This window comes from Phascolarctos cinereus, unplaced genomic scaffold, assembly GCF_003287225.1.
Source record: "Phascolarctos cinereus isolate Bilbo 61053 unplaced genomic scaffold, phaCin_HiC Scaffold_2;HRSCAF=192, whole genome shotgun sequence".
NCBI classification, from domain to species: domain Eukaryota; kingdom Metazoa; phylum Chordata; class Mammalia; order Diprotodontia; family Phascolarctidae; genus Phascolarctos; species Phascolarctos cinereus.
In genome coordinates, this window is record NW_027555625.1 from 76,143,962 (window position 1) to 76,158,560 (window position 14,599).

Genomic DNA, 14,599 nt, shown 5'->3' on the forward strand with positions numbered 1-14,599 from the left:
TACTGCACTTAGTGACCTCAACTCAATATACATTAATTCAATAAACATTTATTAAGCACCTACTGTGTGCAAGCTACTATTACTCTATTGTGTATCAGTAGCCTGGAGAAATGTCAAAAATTCTACTTAGCTGAAAATTCTTTGGACGTCCTGTTTGGAAATGACACTCAGAGGCTGTGCAACATCCTTATGAATGGCCTTAATGGTGTCAATAGAACTGGCTTTGCAAAGCACTTTACAACTATTATCTCATTTTCATCCTCACAACAACCCTGGGAAGTAAAAGTAAGTGCTGTTATCCCAATGTTATCCCCACTTTACAGATGAGGAGACTGACTCAGACTGAAATTTAGTTACTTGCACAGAGTCACATAGGTTACAAGTGTTTGAGGCTGGATTTGAATTCAGGTCTTCTTGAATCGAAGTGCAGCACTCTATCTACCACACCACCAACCCTTTATTGGATGGATTGATGTTTTGGAAATAATTATAGGAGTTTTTGCTATCTTATTTCTTTTCTTCCTCAACCCAGCCTCAGACCCAGCAGCAATACAACAGTGAGAAACCAGACTAGCACCTCTGAGTTCCTTCTCCTGGCCTTTTCCAGTCACCAAGAGATCCTGTTACCATTGTTCTTGGCCCTATACTTGGCAGCCCTCCTGGGAAACCTGCTTATTTTCGTTGCCATTGGATTAGACTCACATCTCCACACACCTATGTACATGCTTCTGGTTAACCTGTCACTGGCAGACTTGTGCTTCACATCTACCACCATGCCCCGACTCCTCCATGCCCTGCTGACAGGGGACAGGACTATCACCCACTCAGCCTGTCTGACCCAAGTCTTCTTCTTCCTGTTGGCAGGCAATGTGGACAGCTATGTGTTAGCTGCCATGGCATGGGATCGCTATGTGGCTATATGCCGACCGCTTCACTATGCTACTGTGGTAACCCAACCACGATGTGTGTTCCTCCTTGGGGCTGTGTGGGTGGGCACAGCCCTGCACTCTCTTCTTCACACATTCCTCACTGCTCGCTTGTCCTTCTGTAACAACCATGCCCTTCCACACTTCTATTGTGATGTCTATCCCTTGCTGCAGATTGCCTGCTCTGATACCTCCCTCAACTTCCTAGTTGCCCTAACTGAAGGAGGATCCACCATCCTATTACCTGCTGCCTGCATTGTCACTTCCTATGCCTACATTGGTGCTGCTGTGTATAAGGTCCGAGCAACTGGGGGGATGTGCAAAGCACTTGCCACATGTGGGTCCCATCTGTGTGTAGTTGGGCTTTTCTATGGGACTCTGGTGGGTGTTTATTTGCAACCCCCAGGCCAGCTGGACGCCCAGGGAAGGGATCAAGATCTGGTGGCCACAGTCATGTTCTCTGTGGTGGCTCCAACACTAAATCCTTACATTTATAGCCTGCAGAATAGAGAAATCAAAGCATCATTGGCAAGGGTATTCATGTTGAATAGGAACTAGTGACATGATGAAGATATAATGAGCCAATGATCCCTATTGAAGGACTCGAATCTCTTTATTTGGACTTATAGCCTCAATTGCAGAAACATACAATCCTTTAAAGAATGTGAGAGTAGTAGGTGTGCAGTACAACCCATACCTGAAAGAGCCTCCATTACAACACATTCAACAAGGGGCCATCCAGCCTTTGCTTGAAAACTTGTAATGACAAGTTCTACTTTTACATAAGTGGACCTTTCTGCAGACTTTTATGTAAAGTGATTTTTATTTAATTTGAATTTTCTCATATTGGGAAGGAATGGAGGCAGGCAGGGGAAAAGGGAGGATTTATGCAACTTTGGTGGGAGGGAGCCAGCATACTGTTCAAGCACACATGTGGGAAAGTGACAGAGAATCAAAAGCAAGGGGTGGAACATGAGGCCTTGGACCAACTACGTGGGGTTGTGGCCAGACCTGAGAGAAGGAACACCCCTTGGGGACAGAATCATGGGGACCAGTTACAAATAGTAGAGATGGGGTAAACCATGACGGATGAAGACAGACATATGGTGCTCAATTACAGACAGAAGATATATGCCAGGGGTAGACACATGGTGGGGGGCAGAGTGGGACAAAGGTCTTTTCTTCTGCCATTGGAGGTCTAAAGCCAAACTCCCAATCAGGCTTCAGAGGTGGTGGACCCTCTACCTCTGTTCTTCTGCTTTTATTTGGAGGGCTTTTGTTTGTTTCTTTGTGTTTAGGATTTGTGATGGGGTTTGTGAGGGGAAACTAGGGAGCACCAAAACTCAGAGGCAGGAAGAGAGAGAGAGAGAGAGAGAGAAAGAGAGAGAGAGAGAGAGAGAGAGACAGAGAGAGAGAGAGAGAGAGAGAGAGAGAAAACAGTGGTATACAGTACAGCTAACAAAAATTGGGAGGGAATGCAAATTTCTTCCAGAGTTCATTATGTAAAGTTGAATCTGTGTAATAAGAATTTATGTAAAGCAAGAACCACCTGTACTTTCTCCAGTCAACTTTAGTATGTGGAGCTATTCCTTTCTAGCCACTTTCTCAGCAAATACTGACAAGAAGTATTTTCAAATTGGGCAATAGGAAAAAAACAGCCCTACCTCCACAAGCTAGCCTACTAATTTATTTGCCTAGAAAGATGAAAGTCTAAGTTTCTTTCTTTGCTCCGCACAATTGTAAATTCAATCAGTAATTATTTATCTACAGCTTGATCCTCCAACCAGAGATTTTCTCTTCTGCAAAACACTGCAATTATAAACCCGTCTCTCTCCTAGCAAATATTCCCTTATGCTCCTTCTCTCCCTCTACTCACTCTCCTTTTCCCTCTCTCTCCCTCCACTTCTCCTTGACCTTGTGTTGTTGTTGTTATACTTACCATCATCATCATTGTTATTGTCATAGTTGTCACTGTCATTATCTTGATTATTTTTTCTAGTAGCTTGGATTGCCTCCTCATGACTTTCCCTCTCTGAGTCATAAGTAAATAAGTCATTAGTCATAGCAACTATTCCCTAGTTGTGTGTGCTGGCTTTCCATGCTGATGTACTCGCTCTGTCATGCTTCTTTAACTACTCCCCACCCCTAGTCCCTTAGGATGGGAATGGCTAGCTTATCAATCACGTTCTAGATGCTGTCAGCCATGCTGGAATTGTTGGGTGATATCTGTTTTGACCACTAGTTGTCCATCTCTAGTATCCATATCTACTCAGCAATACCTAAAAGTGTACCACATAAATGTTAATTACTGTCATTTCTTTGTACCAATTTCAGGGGTTTATTCCTTCCATCTTCAATCTTTCCCTCTCCATGTGTTATTAACATTCTCTAATCTCCTTAACACACACACACACACACACACACACACACACACATAATATCTACTATCACATTTCTCTCCTTCAATTCAAAGCCACATTGCTTGAAAACTATAACTTCTACCTCTATTTCCTCATGATCCATTCACTTTCAGCATTTTGTTACATGGATCCTGTTCACCCTACTAAACAACTCTGTCAAAGGTTACCAACTAGGAGGTTTTTTCTAGCTCATCTTTTTTCATTCTCAGTCACCCTGATCATTTCAAATATCATTTATAACTCTAATTTTTACTTTTCCCCACATTTATAATAGGTGATCTAGACTGTTATGTCACTAAAATCAGGTTATGTAGGTGGGAATTTTTTGGGGGGTGGGAGGGTAGAAAAAGGGAAGGAGGTTCAGTATCATAGCCTTTTTCCTAAGACTCCACCCCAGCCTTGATACAAAAGTCTTTACTCTATGCTTATGGAAATTTCTGCCCATGCTTCAGTTCTCCCAATCCCATGTGGCTTATCCCAGCCTCTCCTCCTCCAGCTACCTTTATCTTCTTGATGAGTTAGAACCTTCTCCTACTTCAGATTAGAAAAATTGTTTGTCCTGTAACTTGGTACACTTCTAATTCAGCCAGTCAAAAAGCATTTATTAAGCCCTCCTTATGGACCAGGCTCTGTGCCAATGAGCTTATTTGAAACATAAAGGGATCATCTGTCATGGACAGTTTTTAGAGTTAGTTTAAAACAAAATTATTGCCTTGTTATCAGTGAATAAGTACTTGATTTTCAAGGACCCTCAACCTTCTATAGTTCACAGGTTTGTTGTGAAAATAATAGTCTGTAAACTTTAAAGTGATAAATGTGAATAATTCCTGAAAGTATATCCACTGACACTTCATGCTCAACATGTCCAAAATGAAATTTTTAATCTTTTCTTCAAAACTTGCTCTCTCTTCTGATATTCCCATTTCTCTCATTTGTACCAAAATTCACTATCTGGCATTTAGAACCTATATCTAAAGTTTCTGTCTGCCTCAAACTGTCATATAATCAATCAACTGTCATGTACTATCAGATCTCCCTCCACAATTTGTCTAACTTCCTTCCCCTCCTCTCAGATACAACACTCATTACCCCAGTACATTACCAACTACTGTAAAAACTCCCAAAGTCCCTTACTAATCCTCCTTCCTCTTATAGTCTCATTCCTCTATAAATCTTCCCTTCATACTGCTTCTCAAATTATCTTCCTTAAGTACAGATATGAATAAATTTTCAAAACTCTCAAAAGCTCCCTACTGTTAATGGAATAAAGTTCAAATCTTTTTGCATGGAATTTAATTTCACCCTTGTGAATACTCATAAGAGAAATGCAATCAGTCCTCTGAGAATGGAATCACCATATTTTACCTAAAATAAGCCTGACGCTCTGGCCCTGGAATCCTGATGTAACAACAAATGTGAAGGAATCTTTCTGGATGCCCTCCTATAAACATCAACAGATTAGGTAAAGCTTTACTCAGCAGTGTAGTTTCCTTACCTGAACATGATCCTTTCAACCTCAGTGGCTCTGTGCATAGACTCTCCTCTTCCCCAAATCCAAGGCTATTTATGGCTAGAAAATACAACATTGTTCAGGTGTATGATGCCATGGGGTAGAAGTAGGGGTGGGATGGGAGAAAGAACAATGCATTTGACCTGGACAGGACTTATTTGTGGTTATATAATGAAAACATGTGCCTTGAATGAACTGCTAGTACCAAGTGCTTCATGGCCAGGAGTAAAGGCCTGTAAGCCAAGGGTGTTTGAGCAGAACATTGGAATATTTTTTTTTCTATCATATGCTAGGACGACATAAGAATTGCCTTTATAGTCTACTTATGTGAAGCCAAAACCATGCCTTGTTACATTATGAGACCACATGGGGCCCTTTAGGGATGTCAACATGAAAAAGAACTTAATTGTCTATGATTGAAGCCACCTATAAGTTGACAGATAGAAATGTTGAAGAGAAGGAGCAAGAAGAGGATAACAGAAAAGAAATCTAATAATATTCAAGTAATAATATCTCCAGATTATGAAAAAACAATCATATATAAACTACATAGAGGTATCAAAGTACTCTTTCTATTGAGAGGAAAATGTTATTTATTTTACTTATTCTCACTATCCCACCTGTGTGGAGCATTCAGCCTAGAGTGGGAAGACCTGAGTTAAAACCCAGCCTCAGACACTAACTAGCTAAGTGGTGCTGAGCAAGTCACTTAACCTCTGTTTGCCTCAGTTTCCTCATCTGTAAAATGGAGATAACAATAGCACCTACCTGCCAAAATTGTTGTGAAGATCAAGTGACACAGTATTTGTAAAGCACTTAATAGAGTGCCGGGCATAGAACAACCCCCATAGAAATGTTTGTTCCCTTCCCTGCCCTTCTCCATCACATGAAAACTATTGTCCTAGTCCCTGGTTTTGTTTCTGAGATATTTCATCTCCTTGTGCTGCCTGATCTGTTCCCCTAGACCTGCACTTACTATTTCTGACCAGAAGATTCCATTTATTTACCTCCAAAGGAAGGAGACCCAGATATGTTGGGATCTAGGTCAACAGCTGGTATGGGAATGGGAGACTGAAGCAGCCTTACACACTAAAGCAGAAAGGGCATTTCAACAACATAGTGTCACTGGCACATAGTAGACAACCAATGTTTGGATCAGATTATAGGATTTATAGAACAGGGTGACTGGAATAATAATAGATCAAATTTTACAGTTCTATTTCCAATACAGCTATTTGTACCACCCTCATAAGTAAAAATCAGAATTTCACAGCAAAAGATTTTGAACGCCTCAGATGGGCCCTACTTCATGAGAACCTACAAGTAGCATCTCAGCCCTAGCACTCACTTTCACAGTTTATGTTATGATTGCTTTTCTGTTGGGAATTGTATGAGCCTTTAACTGCCCCAAATGGTGAGTTTTCATGTGGTTTCCAAATAGAAACTCATTGCATTTTACAATTGGAAAGAAACTTAGAGGTCATTAAATTCAATCTCTTCTTTTTTTTAAAGGTGAGAGAACTAAGACCCTGAAGGTCTTTCATGAAATATTGCCTCCCTTTCATATTACTCACTGTGTAAAACTCAGAATGAGGTGGACAGAAGGTGGAAGGAAAGTGTTATGCACCACAATCTTGTTTCTGAGACATAAATTCTTTCATAAAATCTCTGAGTCAAAAGAAACCTCAGAGAAATCCCCTCTATAACATCCAGACTACATTTAATGACCTGGAGTTAAAGGTAATTCATAACTTCCTGAACCAGATCATTTTACTCATGGCCAGTTATACTTTTTAGGAACTTTTTCTCTACTATCAAGCAAAACCCATAATTTTGTGCATTGCTCCTTATTAAGTCCTCTAGGCCTAAGCAGAAAAAATTCTAATCCTTCCTTTTTCAGGCAGGTCTACAAATCCTTAAAAACAACTATCATGAACACCCATCTTTTCTTCCTCAGTACCTTCAATCAATTCTCCTAAGGTCTGTCCCCTCACCATATTGATTGCCCTTACACCTAGAAAAAATCCACTTTGTAAATGTCATTCTTAAAATATGATTCCCATATTTGGAAACCATATTCTGCCTATGTTCTATCTGGAGCAGAGTACAATGGAACTATTAACTCTTTTATTCTGATTTCTTCCCATTCTATTCTTCCTATTCTTCTTTCTATCAGAGTCATAGGTGTACCTGGGAAGGGTTGTATGTGTCTTTCTAATGTTACCAGCATGCATTGCCATTCCACAGTTGATTAATACTTGATGTAAATTAATCAGTCAGACTTAATTAGGCTTTAGGAAAAGATATTTACTTAGGTAGGTAAGAAAAGTTGTTTTATAATAATTCTCCCCAAAGTCTAGAATATACCTTCGCACCAGTACATACAGAGCTCAGAGAAATCTTGACTCAAGCTTAGAAAGAATATTTGGCAAAAACTTCTGGTTGTTGGAAGTTCTTCTTCCCATTAATGAGATTCTCAAGAAGTACTCTTAGTTGTGAGGTAGTTTCTTTCCTGGATGCCCTGTCCAGCCAGGAATCTGCTTTCACAAATTGCATCTAGTCTCTTCTCAGCTCCTAATGCAGACACTGATACCAGCTGCTGTTGACCTGGGTGATGGTGCCAGGATGCCAATAGCAAGATGAGAAGCCCCAAATCCTTCTTACCCTTTAAACTTCAGAAGGTCAAATTTTGATATTATTCAGAGGTAGCTGGGTGCCATATCCAATGAAACACTGAGCCTAGAATCAGAAAGACTTAAATTCAAATCCAGTTTCAGACACTAACTCTATGACTTTGAGCAAGTCACTTACCCTCTTCCTGCCTCACTTTCCTCAACTATAAAATGAAGATAATAATTGTACCTATCTCCCAGGATTGTTGTTAGAATCAACTGAGATATTTACAAAGTACTTAGCATAGACCCTGCCATATAGTAGATACTTAATAAATGCTAATTCCATTCTATTATTCCCTCTTGAATTTTGTTGTTACTACACAGAAACCCTGTTGATTTTTAATTGTATTTTCCATCCCGGAATTCTGTTGAAACTATTGTTTCAATTGGTTTTGTGCCAGCCTTGGAGTATTATTAAAAGTAAAACAAAATGTTTTCAATATATAGTTTCATTTCTCCTTTTTTTGTATTGCATTACCTTCTCTTATTGCTAGTGCTAGCATTTCTAAAACTATGTGAAATAATGGAAGGGAAAGGGGGCGTACTTCCTTTATTTCTTTCTTCATTGGGAAAGCTTGCAATATTTATTTCCCCATTGCACATAAAGTTAGCTTTTGGATTTAAACAGATACTTTCATCATATCAAAAGAAACATCTTACTTTGCATATCCTTTGAATGATTTTTGCATAAACATATGTACTTTGTCAAAGGCTTTTACTAAATCTATTGATATAACCATGTGATATTGGCTATTTATTGTTTCAATATGATTATGTTAAATGTATTCCTGTGAAAGCATCCTTGCTTCCTTGATATAAATCAAATTTGGACACAGTGGATAGATTTTTGGACAAATTACTCATCCTTTTGCCAGGGTTTTTCTTTTGAAAATGAATTCATATTCATTAATTATATTGACATCTAGTCCTCTTACTTTGCTTTATTCTCCCCTGGTTTGGTTATTAGGACTCTATTTGATCCATTAAAGGATCATATTACAGTTTTCTTTCTCAAGTTTTTACAATAATTTGTGTTTAGGCTTCAATTGCTATTTAAAAGTTTGACAGATTTGTCTTACAAATCTACCTAGATAAGTGTTTTGTTTTCTTTTGTACTTCCTTTCAAACTAGTTCAATTTCCTTTACTTCTTTTACTTGGAGTTCTGATACTTCAGGAATTTTATTTTTGGGCTCCCTCACCCAATAGGTACTTGCATAGGCAGGTTGCTTATCAGAAGTCAGCTGATTACAACTGACTTCAGTATTCTAGGGCTAAGGCTGAGGGGATGGAATTTCTGGGACTTTTGTGTAGAAACCCTCATCCAATGTGCTCCTTTTATCAGTCAGTCAAACTCTACTGCAACAGCAATCTCACTGGAATTTCAAACTCATCCTTCAATAAGACAATTGGTGAAGTCCAAAAAGAATGACAACAGGGTCAAGTAAGTCTCAACTACATGGAAGGTTCCCAAAAAAAGGGCTATGCCCTTAGAGTTAATTATTCAAGCCTACTAAGCCAATAGGCAAAATGTATCACATGGACCTACGTTCCACAAGGAACTCACATTAAGTCAACTAGTCTTGGTCTCCTTAAAAAGCTAAAAGAAAAAAAAATAAATATTTATGAGCTACCATGAAATAATCTAGGCAAACTGCTAGATAACAATATTATAAGGACCCAAAGTTCATACTGCTTGCTCACAGCAATCTTTCATCTTTCTCTAATAGATAACATCTTTCATCATCATTCCTGTGGAATTACAGATGGTCACTGAAATGATCATAGTTCTTACAGCTTTCAAACTTGTCTTTATGTAGTTTTTCTACTCTATAAATTGTTGTCCTGATTCTGTTGTTTCATTCTTCAATACTAGTCAATAATCAATAAACATTTATTAAGTACCTACTTTTTGTCATGCACTATAATAAGCACGGGGTATACAAATATGAACAAGATATTCCCTGCCCTCAAGGACTTTGTAATCTAATGGGTGAAGACAATGGACAAATGGAAACTGAAAAGAAGGGACAGAGGAAGGATACCCATCACCAGGGCATGATGGAGAACATCAGAGATGTCCCTTAGTGTAGCCAAGTAAAAAATGAGATATTCTGAGCTGAAGGCCTTCCTTAAAAACAAGCTTTAGAATTCATGACTCCACCTATCAATCAGAAGAGCAGAGATTAGTGATGAGGTAGGATCCTGTGTTCAGCCGAAGCATACTAGATTTTGTTCTAATCCTTTATTTTAATTCTATGTTGAGTATTTATATTTAAATGTGTTGTTGGATTTTACTTTCTAATCTATTCAACTATCTCTTACAATCTATGGGTGAGTTGATCCCATTTATATTCATAATTGTGATATTTATCTCCCTCCATTTTATTCTCTTATACATTCTACTTGCAAATAATTATTACAGATGGCAAAATAATAAGCGCTTAGTCTTTGGAGCATGCACTTTGCCTGACATCAAATCACATGGAGTCTTGGTGATCCTACTTCTGGAAGTGCAATAACTTCATAAATTCTGATATCTTGGCCTCCGCTTCAGAGAATACGTTAGAATTCTGTGACAGCTTCCTTTCCATTGGCTTGTTGTTGTTGTTGTTTTGAACTCAATTTGAACTCAATTCTTCCTGATTTCAGTTCCATCACTTTATCCACCGAGCCACCCAGCTGTTTCCAAAATATTCCTTTACAAAAGTTAACGTTGATTAAATATCAACAATATTGAGAAGGTATCAACTGGTCAAATGATATTAATGAGATACTGATGGGAACTGGTGATATTGGAAGGAACACATTGGACTGAGGCTCAAGAAATATAGTATTAGAGAAAATATCCTTACTCCACCATAGAGATATCAATAGAACCCTGGGAGGAGCAGTAGTGCTTCTCTGAGCACCTAAAGTGCCTTTGGAGTTGTGAGAAAGTGATCTCACAGCCTTTATGCATGCCATGATAAATTCAGTTAAATATGATTTGTTTCTTGACAGGGGAAGTTGACTCCATCACACCAGGTCATGTGAGTAAAACTCAGTTAAATATAGGAAGATCATGGCAACTAGGTGGCTCAGTGGACAAAGTGCTAGTCCTAGATTGAAGAACACCTGAATTAAAATCCAGCCTCAAACACTTACTAGATGTGTGACCTTGGGCAAGTCACTTAACCCTGTTTGTCTTAGTTTCTTCATCTACAAAACGAGCTGGAGAAGGAATTAACAAAGCATTCCAATATCTTTGCCAAGAAAATCCCAAAAGGGGTCATGAACAGTCAGACACAGTTGAAAACAACTGAACATCAATAAAAATAAAACTTTAATGGAGTAGCTGTGTAACATAGCAGATAGCATAAAATCTGGAAGACTCATCATACTGAGTCCAAATCTGGCCTCTGATACTAGCTGTGTGACCCTAAACAAGTCATTTAACCTGTTTGTCTCAGTTTGCTCATCAGTAAAATGAACTGGAGAAGGAAATGGTATACTCCAAGAGTATTTTTGCCAAGAAAACCTAAAATGGGGTCATAAAGAGTCAGACATGACTGAAACAACTGGAACTGAAAACCAGTACAACAAAGTCAGCATAGACTTTATAATTGATTTTTATATGTTTCTTCTTTTCAAGCATAGGATCCAACCAGATAATTTAGGAAGCTCAAAAGTCCAAGTAAAAATTCTAGTCACAAGGGGTGTAACTAAAACAGCATGATCAGGGCACTGCCCTGAGGTGCAGAACTAGAAGTCTGTGGCAGTGATGAAACTCAAAAAACTGAAATTAGAACTAAGCTAGAAAGAATAATTAGTTAAATTAGTAAGCCGCTACATAGATTCTATCACTCCTGCATAATACTCTCACCCATTCCTCAGGTAAGCTTCTCCACCACCTGCTCCATACTCTGTCCTCCCAGGAAAACAAACAAACAAACAAAAATAATACAAAAACGTTACAAAAAAATACAAACAAAAACAAAAATAACTACCTCTGTCTATGGGGATTGGTATTCCCAACCAACCTCTATCCGCACAAGTGAATTACCCTAAATTACCCCAACTTCCAAAATACTAGCTATGATTCTGCCAATTATTATAATCATTATAACTAATTTATAGTGAAATAATTATTAATATGGCAAAATTTAATGCTGTTTGAATTCAAACCTATGGTGGTTTAGGGAAATTAACACTGTTTAATTTCTTTGCCATGGGAAAAATAATGAGGGGCATCCTGGTGTTCAGATGGCTCCTAAAGTGACAAGAGAAAAGATTGAACAAAAATGAGATGTTAACGTTCAAGACACAAGAATAGACACACTAGAAAGTTGTAAAAGAACAACAAGGAGGCTGTTTGGGCTCAAATTTTCCTCACATGGACTCATGAATAGGATATATGGAATTAAGCAAATTCAGGTTTCCCAAAAAGTTTTCTCAGGGCCATTCTCACCTTATTCTGCAAGTTACAGATGAGTGGGTTGAAGGTAAGTGTGAAAACCACATAAAACACAAAAACAATCTTATTGCATTCTGGAGTGGACAGTTACTGAGGCTTCATGTGAAGAGATAATATAGCCTGAAAAAATAGGGTGAAAACAAGAAGGTTGGAAGGTCAAGTAGAGAAAGCTTTTCTGCTTTCTTGGGCAGAGCAAATTCTTATGACAGCAACAATGATATGTGCATAGGAAAGGAGGATGAATGTGATAGGGCAAAAAAGGGTAATGATAGAGAGGACATGCATGACCAACTCTGCATGGGTTGTGTCAGTACAAGAAAAGTGTAGTAGGGGAGGCATTTCACAAGCAAAATTATTGATAACATTATCCTGGCAGAAGGAGAGCTGGAATGTGGTTACTGTGTTGACTATAAATGCCAAAAAGCCTTCCCACCATGAACCAGCAGTCAGCCTCCTACAAATACTCCAGTTCATCATGACTACGTACCTCAGAGGGTCTCAAATGGCAACACAGCAGTCATAGGCCATCACTGAGAGGATATACCACTCTGCAATGCCAAAGGATGGGAATATATATACCTGTGTGACAAAGTAGGAGTATGAGATGGACTTTCTTTCTACAAAGAAACGTACCATATCTGTGGAAACACATAGAGTGTGTAACAGACTTCTATACTCAATAAATTAGTGAAGAAGAAATACATAGTTGTGTGGAGGCATGAATCCCTTAATATCATCAACACAACAAGCAGGTTCCCCAACAGGATTATCAGGTAGAACATGAAGAAAAACAGGAAGAGATGCACCTGGAACTCAGGCCAGCTAGAGAGGCCAAGGAGGATGAATGCAGTCACTGTAGAGAGGTTGCTGCTCTCTATCTTGTTTATGGGTCTGCTGAAAGAACAGAAAGTCATGTAGCCAAGATGGCAGATTAAGTAGTAAGTCTCTCTACCTCTCCCTTTTTACACCTGGATATTTTATTAATACCACCAAGTCAGTAACAAATGTTCACACATGAAGAAGTGTTCTAATCTGTTAGGTTGAGTCTTCTGATAGCCATCATGCCTTTGGGCCACCACTTTTGTTGAATATCAATATTTAGCTTGAGGATGATAAGGTTATGATTGGTCCAGCCCTCTGCACTACATATTGTCTTTGTCACTCTCACATCCCATCTATCTCTTCTCCTTACAATAACATAGTCTACTAAATGCCAATGTTTGCTGCAAGGGTGCATCCACGATGTTTTATTGAATTTATGTAAACAAAAAAACAGTGTTGGTGATAAGTTCATGAGATGCACAAGTCTTCAGTATTAAGTGACCATTGCTATTTCTCTTTCCAACTGTATTCCTCCCAAGGATTTTCTGCCACATGTGATAGTCTGTGCCTATGCTGGCATAAAAGTAACCCAGAATTACAACCTTGTCTTTTTTTTGTACATTGAGGAGGAGTGTCTCCAGATCTTCACAAAATTTTTCTTTGACCTCATCAGGGTTTGTCATGATGGAAGCACATTCACTGATGGTGATGGCATGCCACTTTCTTGAAAGTGGCAATGATATTGTCATGAGCCTGCCATTCGCTCCTGTTGGGAGGCATAAAGGACTGTTGACTAGATTAGATTTGGTTGCAAAACCTATACCAGTTTCACATTGCTCCCTGTCACTGTTGCCACTCCAGAAAATGTGTATGCATCTCCAACCTCAATAAGCTTTTTTATTCAGAGTTTTTTTGATGTGATATCTGTTGAGTTCTCCCACAAGAGCTATTTTTTTTTCACGTCTACTGGATTTCTTGTTATCCATAGGTGTTTGTACATTCCACATGCCAATAGTGAGTGAAATCATCTTTGCAAATGTTTTTGTACATGTTTCTGTGTTTCAACTGCAGGGTGGGATCCTCACCAGCTGCAGTAATCAGGCAGGGTTAGGTGAAGCAGATGATTTTTAGGGTACCTTTTCTAGTCCCTTCTTCATTAGAGGAGGTGAAGAGTGTGGACCTTAGTAAAGGCTGCTCAGATACCCAGTGCATTGCCAATTCCCACTGCTGCTTTAATCTAATGAGAAAATAACTTCTGGGCTGCACCACCTATATGCAAGATTATGACTATAGTTCCCAGTGTATCAGCCCCTGCCACTTCATCACTAGCCTTTTGCCAGAGGACTTCAAGGTAGATAAAACAGTAACATAGTAAAATAATAAATAATAAGATAGCAAAATAGTAAAAAATTACTGAATAATAATAGTGAAATAGTAATATGGCATGGGTGACTCTCCAGTAAATTAGATTCAAATGAAGCAGAGTTGTGAGAATTCATCAGCCTCACTTTCTATTCCATAGTCAACAAAGCCCAGTAGCAACATAAAAGTCAAGACCATTGGCAATGACTCTGGATGCAGTGGATGACCTTGGTATCTTCAGTATCTGACCAAGTACTAAGAACTCCATAGTGCCTGCTTCTGCCACCTTCATGGCCCATTGAAACAAAATGTTCATTCTCTGCCTATTGTGTCAGGAAAGTCTTCACATGCTTGAGGCAGACACCTCTTTAACTCACCATTGGGATTGAAGTCTATCAGTTACCCTCAGCCTAGTTTAGCCCATCTGTTG

The 14,599-nt window shown here is 38.8% G+C and overlaps 1 protein-coding gene across 1 annotated transcript; it reads left to right on the forward strand.

Moving 5' to 3' along the window:
• The first annotated feature begins 773 nt into the window (after positions 1-773).
• Positions 774-1,484, forward strand: LOC110193252 (olfactory receptor 1J4-like). The gene has a single exon (XM_020964925.1). It carries the CDS (start codon positions 774-776, stop codon positions 1,482-1,484), a length of 711 nt encoding a protein of 236 aa, XP_020820584.1.
• Positions 1,485-14,599: the final 13,115 nt, after the last annotated feature.